Source organism: Lutra lutra, chromosome 10 (genome assembly GCF_902655055.1).
Source record: "Lutra lutra chromosome 10, mLutLut1.2, whole genome shotgun sequence".
Lineage (NCBI taxonomy): Eukaryota > Metazoa > Chordata > Mammalia > Carnivora > Mustelidae > Lutra > Lutra lutra.
Genome location: NC_062287.1, coordinates 10,000,001 through 10,017,125, shown reverse-complemented (window position 1 = coordinate 10,017,125; position 17,125 = coordinate 10,000,001). Strand labels below are relative to the sequence as shown.

General features: G+C 49.2%; 1 protein-coding gene across 25 annotated transcripts in view; it reads right to left on the bottom strand.

Moving 5' to 3' along the window:
• NCAM1 (neural cell adhesion molecule 1) overlaps positions 1-17,125 on the bottom strand; it is a 298,788-nt gene that overhangs the window by 23,624 nt on the left and 258,039 nt on the right. For 9 of the 25 annotated variants that reach the window (XM_047691569.1, XM_047691578.1, XM_047691570.1 and 6 more), the window contains one exon: positions 16,915-17,046. In XM_047691569.1, the coding sequence (XP_047547525.1) occupies positions 16,915-17,046 (132 nt within the window). Of the gene's footprint in view, positions 1-6,382; positions 6,386-9,555; positions 9,598-11,155; positions 11,204-13,331; positions 13,335-15,555; positions 15,571-16,914; positions 17,047-17,125 lie in introns of all 25 variants that reach the window. The other 16 variants (XM_047691573.1, XM_047691575.1, XM_047691583.1 and 13 more) reach the window with 6 other exon arrangements.

The following is a 17,125-nucleotide window of genomic DNA, read 5'->3' as shown; positions in this document are numbered from 1 at the left end:
GGCCTGAGAAGCCATGGTGATGGGGACACGTGGGAGTGCGTGATGGGAGGGTGCCTCATCTTAATGTCTGAGGGAGAAAGGATTTAGGAAAAATTGTGCTTGTGGCTTGTTTTCCTCAATTGGTGATGAAGGAAAAAGAAAACCAAGAGTTAAAGATAAAAACAAAGTTTTAGGCAAAGACATGTCCTGTTTTTGTGTCACTCCCTAGCCACTGGCCTCAACTCTTCAGTGGAGGACATTTAAGAATTTGGTTTAGATAATGTCAAGGGGGGCACACTTTCCAAATTCGTTTGGACTAAGTCTCAGAAGTTTAGTAGTGGCTTATGTCGTTATGAATATCCAGTGTATGAAGAAACTCAAACCCTGTGGAGGCTACGTCAGAACAGGGCAAGTCTGTGGAGAGTCACCCGTGCTGAACAAATGGAATCCATGAGGCCCAGTGGAACTTTCCAATCCTAATCTCTGAAGCAGGGTGACCAACTCATCCTGGCTGGCCCGGGCAAGTCCTGCACAGAACAACACTCAGTCCCAGGCACACGGGGATGGTTCGTGGCCCAAAGAGGGATGGGCACGAATGACGACTTCCATATCTGGAATTGCGACTCTGACTCGGTGGTGGTCTATCTGCCTTAAGAAGGAGGGAGGAGGTGGCATCGTGGCCCTTCCGACACACTCACCTGGCAAGGACCCAGTCCTTCCCCCAAGGCCTTTGCTTTGGGGGGAGTATCTACTTAGAAGAGGTGCTCCCTTTCATGTTTGTGGGGGTCCCTGTAAAACTAATCGCTTAGGCCTCTGCCTCACTATCCGTAGATATAGACTAGGTGCCCTGGGCTGGGTGTTCTCCAGGGCCCGCTCTCCCTCTGCCAGTGCTGTGACCTGAAGTCAGTCACTGCCTTAGGATAAACTATCCAAGAACACCTTGGTCATTTTCACAACACTGTGAAAGAGACTCAAAATAAGGATGTCCTGCCAATTTCAGGGTGATGTACCTCCAGATCACTAATTCCACATCTCTAAGGCACACAGTTGTCTTTTTTTTTTTTTTCCAACAATTTAAAACGTTATCTTCCTAAAAGTCCTGTCTTTGAAAAGAGACCCCCAGCTCTCTTCAAAGACCTCTGAACAAAAACCTGGCCAAGGAACTTCTGCGGAAACTAACAGCCCCGATGAAAGTAGTCAAGTCTTATCTTCAGATGTGTCTCAGATAAAAACAGAATCGGAATCACAGAGATATCACTAAAAACTCTACCGCGCGGTTAGAACACAGTTCTAACATTGACCAAAGCTGGAATGCTCTCTGTCACTATCATTTCATCGGAGTGATGACTACATCATTCTGACACATACATTTAACTTTCTCATAGAATTGAGAGCAGATCGTGTAACATTTACGTGTATCGCTTCAAGTGCTTTAACTATGACTTACTCAACAAACGTTTACCAAGTATCTCCCTTCTAGGTACCAGGTAGACCCTTAGGCATTGGCTTCTCAAAGGTAAACAAGACAAGGTTTTGTTTGCCAAATGAACTGTCTTATCCATCTTCAAATGTTCACCATCTGTCAGTTCTTCTAAAGATTACAAATAGGCTGAAGAAACTGCTTCCTGAGCTCTCGGCAAGAAGGTGGCTCTAGCCACGCCTGACGAGGGAGGGGCTGATGCTGGAGAAATGGGCCTTGGCATTCGGGAGGCTCACGGCTTTACTGAACACATTAGGAGAGGAAATTATTTAGGGGGTCCCAATGTGCGCTCTGTTCTGAAATGGCTGCTCTGATTGAAATCATTATGGGTAATTTCAGCAAAACCAATATTGTAATTATTTGTAAATGTTGGTTTGCAATTCAGTAGCAATCGGTAGGTTGCTCCAAGAAAACCCCTGGGGTTAATTACACCTTCAGAATTTAGCTTCAGCCATGAGTCAAATTCAACCCCCCCAAAATATTTTATGTAAAGACTAAAAAAAACCTAACAGCACCTTAAAAATAAACCTTGCCGATAACAAATATAAAATATTAGGCAGCCCTGGTATTTGCTGGAAGAAATTGTGTGTGCCAGAAAATAAGAAGATACCACAGAGACGGCATACGGTCAGAAATGTTACAGGCAGGTCCTATAAATTCCCCTTAGAGATCGTAATTGAAATGTCTATTTCTGGCCTTGTGGATTGTAGGTTGTCATTTTTGTGCAATTGTGCCCTAAAATTGGAGTCGGCTTCATGCCCCTCCCCTGGTCAGCACAAGCCCTGAGGTCAGAAATCTTACTGCTGGGTATCTGAGTTCCGCAACACAAATTATAGCAAAGCCCAGGGCATGTGGACAGCATTTGTGAATCTGAGAAGGAAAACAATACTCTAGTTCTCACTGACAAATGCCTAAGTACCAAGAATTCTATTTATCTTCTGACTGAAGTGCTCAGGGAGGCCCGACCCACACTCTTTCCTCATCCACTTGGGTATGGCACAGAGTTTTGGGCATCTGAGTGCAAACCAGGGACGGATGTAGGGCTCCCATTGGACTCTCCCTTTTTCTATCAAATAGGATTGTCTGGCATCACAAATCCTGTTACTTTTGTGTATCCTAACTCCTGCTCCCTGTCCTGAATTACTTCTTGCAAGCAATTTGAAACCAATCTGAAGCATATGGATGCCTTTTTGTTACTTGTTTAGAAAAGTCCACAGTGCATGATTTGGCTATTCAAATAGGAAGCCCATTAGGTCTTTCCAACTTAGGAACGTTGGAAATTACAAGAGGTGAGAAGTTTGGCTGGTCCTTGGCAGATGGGCAAATTACCTAAGGGAAGCAGGATGTGCAGTTACTAGCCTAATTGTCCTTCCTGAGACCTAGCTCTCTGCCGAACAGGTGAGTCCAATGTGCCTTGGAGCCTCCAAGTCCCTGTGATGCCCCCTCTGACGGCCCACCTGGCTGCTCTAGGGGTACCGAGGGGGCTTTCTGACAGTCCTAGCGAGGGGCCAACAGTGGGATGGGTTTCCATTTGTCCTAAGCCCAGGGCCCCCAAAACAGTCCTTGGGAGTCAAGTGTTCCTTTTCTCCTGAGCTCTTTCCTCTTTATTTTTAAGAATTTGCTTGTGCTAACATGACCTAACTCTTTGCTATCCTGGTTACAGGTTCCAGGAAACCCTGGGGGGCATGATGAGTGGGTACGGCTCTTACAGAAAGGACGTTTCATTCTGAGGCCACGGTCATGGGGGCATCTGGCCTACACGTCCCTTTCAAATTGGGTTCCTTGGGGATTATGAATGTGAGTGCGTGAGCTGGGGGGCGGGTGGGGAGACCAATGGCAGCCTGGGGCATGAGTGAAACAGCAAGAAATGAACTTCGACAGACTGAACCACAGAGGCACCGAGTCCCTTCTCGTGGGTGTCATGAAAACACCAACGGATTAATTGATCAATTATCTTTGTTTCATCAACCTAAAAAGAAAATATGACCACGAAGGTGTGGCTTGTGGCTATGGGGCTGGTCCAGGCTGGGGAAGTTAGGACCAAAATAACCTCCAACGATTAGCTCAGCTCCTGCCTCCGAGGCCGCAAGGGGGGTCGTGCACGACACTATTTTACGCACATTAGGCTACTCAGAGAGAAGCATGAGGCCCCTGGGAGGTTTCAGACCTCACACTGCTACGCCCTAGGGAACTGGGCCCTTTCCAGAGTCCCGGGCCTCTGCACCTGGGATTTGGGCCAATACGCATCACTGCCTCCCCCTGCAGACCCTTCACGCTAGCTCTCTACCACCAGTGCAGGGAATCCTTCGGAATAAAGGCAATTAGAGCAGAACCCCTGGTGACAAGTCTGGGCCGACCTGCCGGAGACCCGTGGCAGTCCAGACACACAGCTGTAAAAAAATAAAGGAGGGAGTGGAAGGGGTGGTTAGTGATGTTTTCAATCTAAGAAGGAAGAGTGGGTGTTACGGAGTTTAGTTCATCAGAATCAGCATGTCCTAGTAGGAGAGGCAGTGTCAGTAGCTAAAGAAAAGAACATCATTATGAATGGGTGTGGGCCGGGGAACCATGCTCAGACATGCAGCACACGGACAGGGGGTGCGGGGGCTTCTCAGCGCACACATGCTGGGGGTGGGGAGGGGGAGGAGGCCCATTTGCACAGAGTCCTCATGGCTGATGGGAGCAACTGGAGGAAGGAGGCCGGGCTGTGACCAGGGGCCAGGATATTAAAAATGAACTTCGGCACGGGCGCACCGTAGCTCGGCACAGCAAGCCCACTCCTGGGAGACTCCCTGCTCACTACACCTTCCTCAGTGAGGCCCCTCTCACCTTAAAGCCTTACTCATGTCCAGAGAAAGGAGGCGATCGTGTTCTTAACTAAGCTTTATTTCTCTCCCCCATAAAATTTATTTGCTCTGCTCTTCCCATTCCCTTCAATTTTATTATTAAAAGCCATTTCCTGCCGCTTTCTGTTCATCTGTATAAGGAGTCCTCTGCTTGTCCCTTTGCAAATGGCCAGAGAAGTCTGTCCCACAAGGGAAAAGTGCTTTGATCAGGGAGTAATCATGCTTCCAAATTCCCCTGGCACTTAAGTGATTTTTTTTTTTTTTTTAGTACTGGCCACATTTTTACCGACACCCAAGGCCATTGCTAAGGTGCGTTTCTAGGGCAACTGCAGGAAACATCTTCAAACATTTCTTGCTTTGCTTAAAACCTCTGGAAGAGATCTCTCTTCAGAGGTGTGGGTCAGTTTCAACCTCGTTCATGTGGTGCTTTGGTTCGTCCTGAATGACAGCACTGCACGGAAATGACTACACTTGTTTTTAAGACAGAAACTAACGGGTTTCAACTCCACATCTGCTCCTGCTTCAGATCTCAGGGGAAGATCCAGGTTTTTCCCTAGTACATTAGCCTTGGAGCCATCACCTCAAGTCTTAAAAGAACACGGTTCCCCTCAGGGGAATAATGAAATCACAACATTTTGGGTGAGGACTTGGGAGTTTAGAAAATCATAGGCTCCCAGTACTGTCTGCCCTAAGACTCCCAGATTCGGTCGCCTTTTAAAGGCAGGTCAAAGTTCTTAGCACATCTGATGCTCCCTTGTTTTGGGTCCTTACTTCATACAGTGTTAACACCAAACATCTTTTTGGAAATGACAGACGGCTCTGACCCAAGACCTCATCCAGGACTCTGGTTGTAAATGGGACTCAAAAAGATCACAGTGGCCACACCCAGAAGGCTGACGTCCTCGGAGGTGGTCAGTGTGCAGGGCTCACACACATGGGGGGCACGAAACAAAAGGACAGACCAGGAACAGAGAACATGCATGCGAGACAGCTGTGGATGGTTTTGTCCGTGTGGATGTCGCCCAGACAGTTCCTCAGAGACGTGAGGCCAAACGGGGACCCCCTCGCATGCACGGGCACACTGGGCGGTTATTCGTGTTAGTCTGGCTTTCGTGATCAACGCAGCCCGTGTGTGTCTCAGGTTGTGATCTGACGTACAAGTTTCAGTTAGAAGAGAACAGAATGCAGATGACTCCCAGGGCAGGTTCTGAATAGGTGTTTGGTTTTACAGTGGGGAAGCTGTGAGCAGAGGCTTCCTTTTCTCTTTATGGTAAGCGAGGAATGTTTTCACAAGGTTGTGACAGTCACAATATTAACTAATTATTTTGTCACCGCTCTGTGCTTAATTAGGCTATAATTTTATTTCCTTTGCTGTAAGGGTCAATCATGTGCTTCTCGATTACAGAGATCTCTAGTCATGGTAACTGCCAACTCCTGCTATGATTTCTTGTCCCCACTGCCCAGGGGGAGGGTCACTCTTAAACAGTGACACATCAACGATCCAAACTGCTTTAATTCCAAATTCTTAAAACTCTCGTTTCAGTTAAGTCCTCAATTTGCATGAATTTTATGAAGTGCTCTCATTGGTTTGGAGCAAACAGAACCACTGTAATGGATACATTTCTCTCTGTAGCCTTTCAGGGTTGCAAACAGATACATTTCACATTTTCACGGACATGACTCATTTTAGAGCAACTGTAGTTTTCAGAACTACTGGATAAAGTTAAACAACGATGTCGCAAAGGTAATTTGCAAAACTCCTTTCTGGGAAATAATTTTTACGAACTATTGGGTAAAAATTCAAGTTGGCCAACTGCGCCGGGGCAAACGTGGTTTTACTAGAGATGGCAGTTTGCAGGGCCGAGTTTCTCGAAGTGAAATGTTAAACCAAAGGCTGTCCCAGTATCAAATCGTCATGTCAAGGCTGCAAGAATGATGAATTCTAGAGGTGAACTGAGAACGAGAGCAAATCTCTCAAATGGCTTCACTCAGGAAATCTGAGACAGGAAGAAACGAGTGGGCCCTAGGTGCCAGGCTGTGGTCCCAGGTTTAGTTCCCTAATCAGAACAAAGAGTTTTACCTTCTGTTCACCAGCGTGGACGACATCATCAGCACCATGCAAGCCACATGACAAAGTCACATGATACGCACGCACATGATTGGTTGAAAGGAAAGTGGAGGAGGTCACATGGAAAATACAAAAAAATTAAAAACTGATGTAAACAATGGGCAGGGAGAAAAAATCAACAACAAAATCACAGACTAAATAAAAGGAGAAATCAAATTAAATTAGCAGCATATATAGGAAACATTGGGAGGACAAACTGCCCGGAAATAGAAGGATAATAAATCAATAAGGGCATTTGGTTAACGACACCAATAAGCATTAGATACAGTTGCAACACTGCATATTAATACATCAAGGAGGGTGTATACTTGTTTGGAAATAGGGAGGAGGTTCTGTCAGGACCCGGAGGTCAAAGTCAATCCAGGAGACTGCTGAAGGAAAAGAAAAAAAGCAAGTTATTATTCACAGCGTCCAGAAATGTCTCGGCATCCTTGGGAAACAAGGGCGATGAGAGAGAACATGGGTCATGCAGGAAAAGTCCCAAGACTGTGTGCCCTGAAGGAACAAAATATTGCATTATATGGAGAAAAGCCATTTCCTGTTTCCCGTGGTGCATGTGGAGAGGGGGATGGGCTGAATAAGATCTGGGGGATGCCGGCCAGAGAAAGCAGTCCTGGCGGTCCTTTCTCACTCCCCTGTTCATCTACCCACATTATCCCGGAGCCCCCAGTGAGATACCCGAACTGAGCCACCTACAAAGGCGGAAGCCAGTGCAGAAGGGAAGAGATTTCCTTCTGATGGCTGAGATGGTGGCTCTGTGGACACCTGGCAATGCAACTGAACCCCTGGCCTCATAAGTTAACACTCTGACACTGAACAAGGGGCTGGACACTTGGACCATCTGGATACAGTTCCTTCTCCAGACTGTGGCTGCACCGATAAGATATGGATTTGACCTTGACAATGAAAAAAAAAAAGGTTTTCTTGTTTGACTTTGATCTACATTCCTTTTTGTCCTATATTATATTTGCGGTCAATTTGTTACTGAATAACCTGCCTTATCAAAAGGCATTTTGGGTTTCCTGCCTTAACTTGTACAGGTCAAGGGGAAGTTCAGGCTTTGGCTGATTGAAGCTGAGAGAAAAAGGGCAAAGAGGGGAGGTAGAGGTAACTTTCTGTCCAAAACACACCACTGTTTAGAAATACTGCGGGAGAAATCCTTTAGCCCATCCCTTGCCACTGCAAGCTGATAGAACCTGTCCATCCTATTGTTCCACACCACACAGCTCTGGAACATTCCAACCAACAGTGCCCTGCGGGAATTATATGCAACGGTTTCTCTTTTGGTGTTATCTAGGGTACCTTCATTCATTCATGAATTCATGATTATAAAAGGATCAACACACACACACACACACATACACACACAGGCAAAAATAAGAGACATTCTTTTCAGCTCTACTGACTGGCTGAGGACCCCTGCCTTCCTCTTTGTGATTATGCTCATGGTAAACACAAGCCAAGCCGCTGCCCCACTGTGACCGTCTTTCCTTATATCCCAGGATCCACTGGGACCTATAATTTTGGTCAGTAGTCAAGTGGTGCCAAAAAAAAAAAAAAAAAAAAAAGACAAACTTTCTTCTCTTTTGATGTCACTACTGAGCATCTGATCCACGGACAGAAATGTGTGATGTTTAAAAATTAAACATATGTTAGGGAGGAACATCTCATTCCTCCTTAAGGAAAAATCTGGATTCTAGATGTCAGGGAGGACCAGTCTACTGTGGGACACATTAATAGAACGTGAACCATCCAAGTGCATTCTGTAGCCTCCTCCTGCTATGCCTCGCACACATACCGCCCCAAGCTGGAAGGGACAGGAGCATGGCTGTTTGAAGAAGAAAGGGTTAATTGCATTCCTGTCCCAAACGCAGAAAACAAAGCAAAACCAAATCAAACCAAAACCACAAACTCATCCTCTGAGTGAAACCCATGCGAGCACAGTCCGTTGTCATCCATCGGCTCTGCTGACAAAATGAAACCTCAAAAAGCATCAGGAATTAAAATTCATTGCAGCACACACACAGAGAACACCAAGAAAGCAGACCCTCAGCTATGTTCTGCAGTAGAAAAAAGAACCATTTCCTGCAACATGCACAACCAGGAAACTCTTTTCTTCTCCGTTCAATTATGTATCCGAAACCTTGGCCCAGGGAGCAGAGCGGGAGCTGTATTTCTCATACCGGCTTTCTGCCTTCTCCCACAGACTACTGCTCAATGGACGCACGTCATTTTTTTTCTGTGCACTTAAAAATATTATAAAACCTAAACCCCCACACGGCTGTGGAAACCACTATACACACACAGACACACACACACACACACACACACACGTCCACGCACGCGGGGGATCCTGTTGACTTGGGACTTCAGGCCTAACCCACAAGCTCACCTCATTACAGCATCATAAAGGCCAGCTTGGGACGGGTCATCATTGCGATGAAGTGTGATGTTTTCCACAAGTCTGGCCCTGACTCTACCATCCACAGATGAGTTCCAGAACTCAGATCTGGGCTCTCAGCACACAGTCTTGGGTGGGCCCGGCTCTGCTTTCAGGGTCCGCCATTTTCCTAGCGCTGAGGAGGAGGTCTGCGAGGAGGCCTCTCCCTCCTGGGGTGCTCTGTGCACCCCTTGGCCCTGCTGCGAGGCCCCATAAAGCAGGGCAAGCTGTCCAGAAGGAGCAGTGACTTCCCTCCCTGATACACCCTCCACCTCTCTGCAAGCAGCGTTCCCTCTGCTCCTTCCCTCGTCCTCAGTCTTGGCTACTTGTGCGTGTGCGCACGCTGGAGAGGGGACAGACAACAAAAGCTGGGAGGAGGTGCTTTTCTTTTGTCTCCTTAGAGTTTCTCTAATCCTGTTCTGTTTTTTCACATGAAGGGAAATTTGGAAAATTCTCTTCATGCAGAATATTCTTCAAATAATCATCCCAGCCCTTCTGGTGGCGCTGGGTCTATTCTCCTGGCCACGCAGGCAGCATGCTTAGGAAACCACACCAGGAAAGAGCCTCATGCATTCACAATGGTTACTTTCAATACAAGGGACAACGACGGGCAGCACTGCGACCCAGAAGTCAGCTCTGCGACAAGCAGCAATCTGGCCAAGGGCCACCATAACTCTGTACTCACTAGCCGGTTCTGCGGTTGTGAGAGCAGGAAGAGGCCAGGTTGCTATGGAAACACGAAAGGCAGACAGACCATGGAAAGGTGAACGAGAGAATGGAGATATAAATTACAGTCATAAGTAAATACCGGAACGTGTTTATACAGGGGTGTGTATGTGTGCGTATGTATATATAGAAATAGATATACACATAAAGAAAAAAGAGACAGTGAATGGAATATTCTCTCACCGCCTCTTCCCCTGATTTAGCAATAGAAGTATGGATATTTTAAGAAAATTATCAGAGATGTTGCTGACAAGTTACTCTCATTCGGCAAGAAATAACATAACCCTCATTTACTCTCACCACAAATTCCAGCTACTACGTGCTGGGCGCTGTGTTTTGTGTTTTTCATACCGAGTCTTTCATTTCCACAGATACCTACAAGAGAGGTAGAGTCTGCCCTTCACTGGAGAGATGACTCTGTGGCCATGGAGCTGGACACAGGAGTGGACATGGGATTTGAACCCACGGCTATCTCTGGTTCCCAAGCCCGGATGCTTGTGGCTAGAGCCATGGCCTGGAAAGCACCACGTGGGCGTGGTGGGCCTGTTGCTAAAGCCGAACAGATGCGATAGGGGCTCCTGGGCTCAGGGCTGGAGTCCCCTCCCGAGGTTGTGGGCCTGGCGGGCCGTGCCACCTGCGGCCCCCTGAGCGCCTGCTGGCCTCATGCAGCTATCACCTCCCTGTGCTCCCCTCCCCTCTCCGAGAGCTGGGTTCCAAACTCCACACCGTTGCAGGCACAGTGGTCTCTCCTGAGTCCCCAGGGGAACAGAAGGACAGGGCGGCCAAATGAAACAAGACGGTAAAGGAGAGAGGCTCAGTGAGGAATGACAAGGCCAGAGTCACTGCCAGGCTTAGCGGTTCTGCTTTGGGGTGGGCAGATGCAGCTTGATACGTGCTGGAACGTTCTCTTACAGGGGTGGGTAGGGGGGAGGAGGGCGATTACTCATCCTATTTTATGGACGAGAATGACAAGGCCCACTTGGGAAGGGTTAATAATTTGCCGAGGCGCCTACCGCCAGGCACATCTGTAAGCAGACGCTGTTTATTTTCCTTCAAATATTTACGAGACAAGTATGCGTTTATGGAGAAAGCAAGAGCTACAGGCCTCACTATCTAATTTCGATGTCTGAATCCAACTGTGCCAATTAAAATGAAGGGTGAAAACACAACACCCCAAAGCATTTCTTATGACCCTGCGGAAGAGATATTTTTCTTGGCAAATTCCTTCAGTTTCTTCAAATGTCAGCTTGGGTCCAGCCCACGGAGAGTCCCGAGGATAGGGCTGGGCTGGGCTGCGCCAGCCCCGGGAAGCCCGACTGCGCGATTTTCTGTCCAGAGCCATGCCTGTCACTTGCCTCCTCCTCGGGGGGAGCGAGGCCTCCCATGAATCTGGGAGGCCCCGTGCCTATTTCTCTTCTCATTTGCTTGTCTAAAACCTGGCCCTGCTTTCTGCCAACATAGTTGAATTATCACCTGGTGAAGGAGATAACATTACGCAGACCCACCGTGGCTGGTGGAAAGCAACCTGCAGAGAGACGGATGAAGAAAATGATACTCACTATCTGGAGGAGACAATGGAACAGGGGTGGAAGAGCTAGCGGGAGCCACTGAGGAAAGAAAAATGAAAGTGAAAAAAAAAGGGAAAAAAACTCATTGAAGCACATAGACACTGAATGAAAAAATAGAAGAGCCGCTCCGGGGGTGTCAGTGGCCGGAGCTGAAGCGGGGACAGTGAGGAGGAAGAACGCCGTGTGTGAGGGCAGGGGGCTCGCGGACCTACAGGGAGCTGGGTTCTCTGGCTTCAAGCCGGGGGCCGGTGTGCCTGCCAAGCCCCGAGTTCAGGTCAAGGACTGGGCCGGGAGCAGCTGCAGAGACCTCCAACCCTGCCTGAAACAAACAGCCAACTGGGCAGGACCAGCCGCCTCCACGGGATCCGATGACGGGAGGACAGGGAACCTGGACCCCAGGGGGAGGTAGACGTGGGAAAAAGGAGGCTTTGGCTCTTCATGTGATAGATCTCTGTATGTGCTTCTTGACAGGCATGTGTCTGCACTCTGGGCACATACTTAGAGCAAAGCCTGTGTGCCTCACTCTCTGATCTCAAGGTCCCAAAGAAACACAAATGACCGTTCCACTTGACGTTCATTGCTGGGTGACGTTAGGACCGCTGGGCATCCAGATGACACTGTAATGCTGCTGCCCTCCCAAACCCTACAGAAGGTGATTCTCTGGGGGCAGCCGTGAGCATGGAGACCCCTGCAAATAACGCTGAGTTAGTCTTGCTCTCTCGGAAGAAGGGATCGCTGAAGAGACTGGGACTAAATAAAGTAATGCTAACTCAACTTTCCACTCGGAGGGCCATTAGAAATGGCGCATCTGAGGCATTCTGGACACTGAATAGATCTTTAGTTTTTCACTGTCAGATATTCAGAGGTTGTCCCATCAATAATCACAAAACAAAGTCTCCTTTGAGAGCGAGATGAACATTGGAAGAACATCACTGTTATCTCCACCATTGCCTTGGCACACTCATAGTTTGGTCTTCCGTCTATCTTCCAGATGAAGCACATGGGGCAAGGTGCTCGCTGAACTCACTGTGAGCTTGTCGGGACGTGATGGGCTGGTTCATTCAGGGGAAAGTGTATCTCTCTCTTGCTCCTTTCTCTTGTACTTTTCTTGGCTTAAATTGTTTGCATCACTGTCCATATTATTCTGGCAAATTTATGTGTTTTAAACACAATATATTAGAACGCATTTATTTATTTATTTATTTATTTATTTTTAAGATTTTTTATTTATTTATTTGACAGAGAGAGATCACAAGCAGGCAGAGAGAGAGGAGGAAGCAGGCTCCCTGCTGAGCAGAGAGCCCGATGCGGGGCTCGATCCCAGGACCCTGAGATCATGACCTGAGCCGAAGGCAGTGGCTTAACCCACTGAGCCACCCAGGCGCCCCAGAACGCATTTAATTTATACTTGCAACATGCCATCTGGGGGCAAAATGTGAAGACAAAAAAATCTCAAGGTGCCTCCTTTGAAAAGCAGACAACTCCTTCATGATCTTTATCCTCTGCAAGAAGTTGTCTATTTTGCTTCATGGTTCAGAAGCAAATTAGGAGATGACATTCAGGCAACAAGATGCTGAAGGTGTGTGGCTCGGTCATGGAGGAAAGGATGCATGGTCACATCATGTCTTTAGGGCCTCAGTGGCTCTGATAGGGAAGCAGCCCCTCCCAGGGCAGACAGAGTCCGAGAGCTTTCCACCTAAAAGCTTCATGACAACACGCAGACATCCGGCCTAAAAATACATGAAACAGGGACATTTTCCCAGGCTGGAGTTCTAGTTGTTTGTCTGGAGTCACTGCTCCCGTGTGACCTTCACACACATGAGCCATGCACAAAGGAATCTTCAAACAGGTGAGCCCAGCTCTCCGACCCGGCAGCTCAGAAGCCAGACTCTTTGAAGTATCTGCAGCATTGGCTAGTTTCACCCGCTCACCCCTTTGACATGGTCATGCCCCTGCATGTGGGTAAGTCTATTAAGGAACCAAGAAAGCAACCCCATTACTGGCACACAAGGAATTTCGAGTGACAAGCTAATGCAAAATGCACCAGCTCTCACCTATTGCCTCCTAACTGGGGTAGGGGTGGGGAGTAGGAGGGTGAAGGGTTGGGGGTAGGGGGGCCTGGCAGCGATGACTCTCTGTTCAGTATGACAGCTTTTTGAGCCTGTACCTTCTCCCCCTTGGGGTGAGGGTGCCCTTAGGGCCCAACTCCAATGTCATGGGATCAGGCACGCATCAGCACCCCAACATCATAGGAGGGGAAAGGTCAGCGGGTGAGATGAGCCAGTGTCAGAGACCAATACCAGCCTGGGCTGGGTGTAAGCATGCGGCTAAATGGATGGCTGACTTTACCTAATTTCGGACAACCTTTATGCCTTCTGAGGAAGGGGAGTGAGAACTCAAAGAAGTCCCGCCTGAAATGTGCCCTCCCTTCCCAGTAGCAGTGAGTGTGGGCATGGTGGTGTCTGATGCTAGAGCCATTCTTCCCACTGTATCCTTCTTCAGGAGGAGTCTAGCCACCCCCTGGGCTAGGCCTTCACTTCAGCCCCTCTCTGCAGGTCATGAGGGTACAGGAAAGACCATCACAACCAACTTTCATGAGCGTATGAATCCGTGTGTGCTGGCTTTTAACCCGCTCAAGTTCTTGACAAAGGCAGTCAAGTGTAAGGCTCTGCCATGACTCTCCTTCCTTAGCATTTTGATTGTTTAGGCCATAACTTTATTAGATGGTCGAGAAAATGGCTTTGCATGCCACTAGCGACGCGTGCTCCTGTGCCATTCATGCCTACTAGGAATGGGCAGCTGACCACTCACTCCATCTTCCAGAGGGGTTCTTGGAATCTTGGTACACATAACAACAAGGTCTGGAGGTCTCTCTTTTTTAAAATTAAACATTGACTTTTAAAACAAAGCATCTGCTTAAGAAATTCTCACCTTTCTAGGGGCTGAACTGACAATGAGTGAAAACCACTGATGGGCTTTGAAGTCTAAAGACCACTCACTCTGATTCAGTACTCGGCCCCCAGGTGCTGGTGAGAAACTCCGAAGGAAGCCTCATCTCGGCCTTGCTCTCCGCCACGTAACTAAGCCGCCGTTCCTTCACTGATAAAATCCGGAAGCACGGACACCGAAGCTCCAATTAAGGACCCAGGAGGCAGGTGTTGTCAGGGTTTGAGCTGCCGCCCAGAGCACACAGCTGTCAGTCTTGACCTGACAACGCCAATCCAGTCCCCAATCCTGACTCCTTCCAGAACCGGTTCATTCAGGAACCAAGTCTGCTGAGATCATGGATTTTGCACTCCCTCAAAATCTCAGAACGCCTACACTGAGCTACTTAGTTTCTGCTGTTGCTGCAATATTTCTGAATAAATTTTAAAAAGATAAGCTTCCCTGAGTGCCTTTCAGGAGCTAGGAGATTTTTATGAGAAGAGTGTGCAGTTTTCTGAATACCTTCCCTTCCGAGTCTCTCCAGGTAATGCTCCCCTTCACTATTAGCTCAGCCCAGGAAGTGAGAGGCAGGGCTCAGCGACAGTGACCCTTGGGGACATCTTGCTGGGCAGGTCAAACCCTTTTGTGCCCCGTGGAACAGCGGGCTGGCCTCCTTTAACCCTTGCTCCTTATACTTGCAATTTCCAGCTTATGCATCCTCCCCATGGAGAATCCCCCTATGCTTCCACTCGACGGTGAGGTTACTGAGTGGCCGTCAGTCTTTCCCAAACAGAGACATGCACGTTGCCAGAACCTAGTGCGGAAGAACAGAACCGTCCAGAAGTGCGGGTTTAAGCCCCCAGCGGCCGTCTGCAGGACGCACCTGTGACCCAGAGCCAGAGCCCACGCCATTCTCTACAACTGCAGCTGCTGCTCGGGCCTCCCGGAGCCCTCCAGCCACCACAGGCAGAAAAGGGAAGGGGCTCTGAGCTCAATTCTCTCATCTCCTAAAAGCAAATGGGAAAATCCTTTCAGCTGCTTTTTCCCAGAAGGGATTCTGAATCCCTGGTGAGGCTGTGGTCACGTTTCCGGCGTCTGGGCAGAAGGCAAGGGGGTGCCGCCGCGGGTGACTCGGAGACCCCCCTGCAGACTCCCACCGTGCTTGGCCGGGTGCGCGTCCCCATCGCCACGGGGTAATCGTCACACACAGAAATTAATAAAGAAACACAACTTCAAAGGACACAAAAGTCGCATGCTCTAGAACAGGGCGCGTGTTAGCCTCTGGGAGTGGAACCTACAGACATTGACGAGAGCACAGCTAGACTAAGGTCAGTGTGGTTAGGGCCCGGACGGCATCATCTACTTCAGCCTAGGGGACGAAAGAGGGACCAAAACTAAATTAAGAACTAGAACTAGCAGATGTTAACACCATCGGAACAGGTAAGGGGGTAAGAAGAGGCACTTACGTGGAAGAGGGCCGTCTGCATTTCCCATGGACGGAACACAGACGAAAAGAAAAGACAAGAGACAGACCCAAGGGGGAGAAAAAAAAGATGGAAAAGAAATGAATAGAGTCTGCGAAGCACACGGAGCTGGAACTCAAATCATCAAGTTACGTCAAATCCAGAAAGAAGCAATTCCTGTGGAAGGAAGACGAGGCGGGCCTCCTGTTTCTAGAAGAGGTGGGAGGTTGCCTTGCAGGCCTCTGGCTTCGAAGACAAGGAAGCGAGGGACTGCCCTGCGTGCTTGATAAGCCTGGGAATGAGAGAGGACCCAGGGAGCTCTGCACCGCTCGAGGAGTCTGGGTCTGTCGCACCTGCTCCCACTGGACGGGTGCCCGGGCCTCCCAGCGCAGCAGCCTGGGTCTGCAGAGGGGTTCCCCAGAGCAGGGCTGGCCCAGCGCAGTCGGTGGGACGGGAGGGAAAGCAGGGCAGGTGTGGTGTAAGCAAAGAGGGAACGATGGAGGAAAGCCGACGCCATCCCGAGTGGAACAGGAAGAAGCGCCTCTCTCACAAGAGGCCAAAAGGGAGGGAGACCCTGACGCGTGCTCGTGGTGGGAAGGAGGGGGAGCGGGACACAGAGGCCTCAGCCCTCCTTCCCCTTTTGCATTACTGGGGGGGGGGGGTCTCGCTACTGCACGCACATCCCATAGCGGTCTCCTCTTTTCTGTGATGTAATCTCTCTGCTGCATCAAAAATCCCACGACTAATTACACGACCATCATCATCTTTTCTCTCTTCCTTCAAGTCACAGGGTGCGTTAGGGCCTTTGTGACCTGCATCAAAAAGCAAAATCTGGGGGCGCCTGGGTGGCTCAGTGGGTTAAGCCTCCACCTTGGGCTCAGGTCATGATCTCAGGGTCCTGGGATCGAGCCCCACAATAAGGCTCTCTGCTCAGCGGGGAGCCTGCTTCCTCCTCTCTTTGCCTGCCTCTCTGCCTACTTGTGATCTCTGTCAAATAAATAAAAAATCTTAAAAAAAAAAAAAAAAAAAAGAAAAGAAAAATCTGCCTGATCCCTCCACAACCCGCGTCCCTGGCTGGGTCCCCTTCAGGAGGCGCCAGTGATTTCCTCCCCGGCTGCGATGCTAACGAGCAGGACCAGCTACTGCGACAGCATCACCAGGCTCATTGGGAAAGACTGCATAAAAGGGGCTGGGGACCAGCCATCGCTGAGGGCCAGGGGGCTAGGAGGTGAGCCTCCCTGAGCAGAGGCATCTGAAGCACAAACAGCTGCATCCGAACTGAGGATGGGGCAGCTCAGGGTCCCGTCCGCCCCCCAGAAGACGGTGGGTGTGGGGAAGAGGCCGGGCGCTGCGTGTACTTACGGACTGGCTGCGTCTTGAACTCGGAGGCTGTGCTGATCTCACCCAGACCCTTGCCGTTGAGGGCCGCCAGCCGCACGGCATACGTGGTCTCAGGCTTCAAGCCCACGATGGTGACGATGCCTTCCATGTTAGCTGTTGTGAGAAGACGAGAAGGATCACCAAGGAGGGAAAGCCTATCGGCGTAGTTGCTGTGGAATACAGCGCGGCGGGT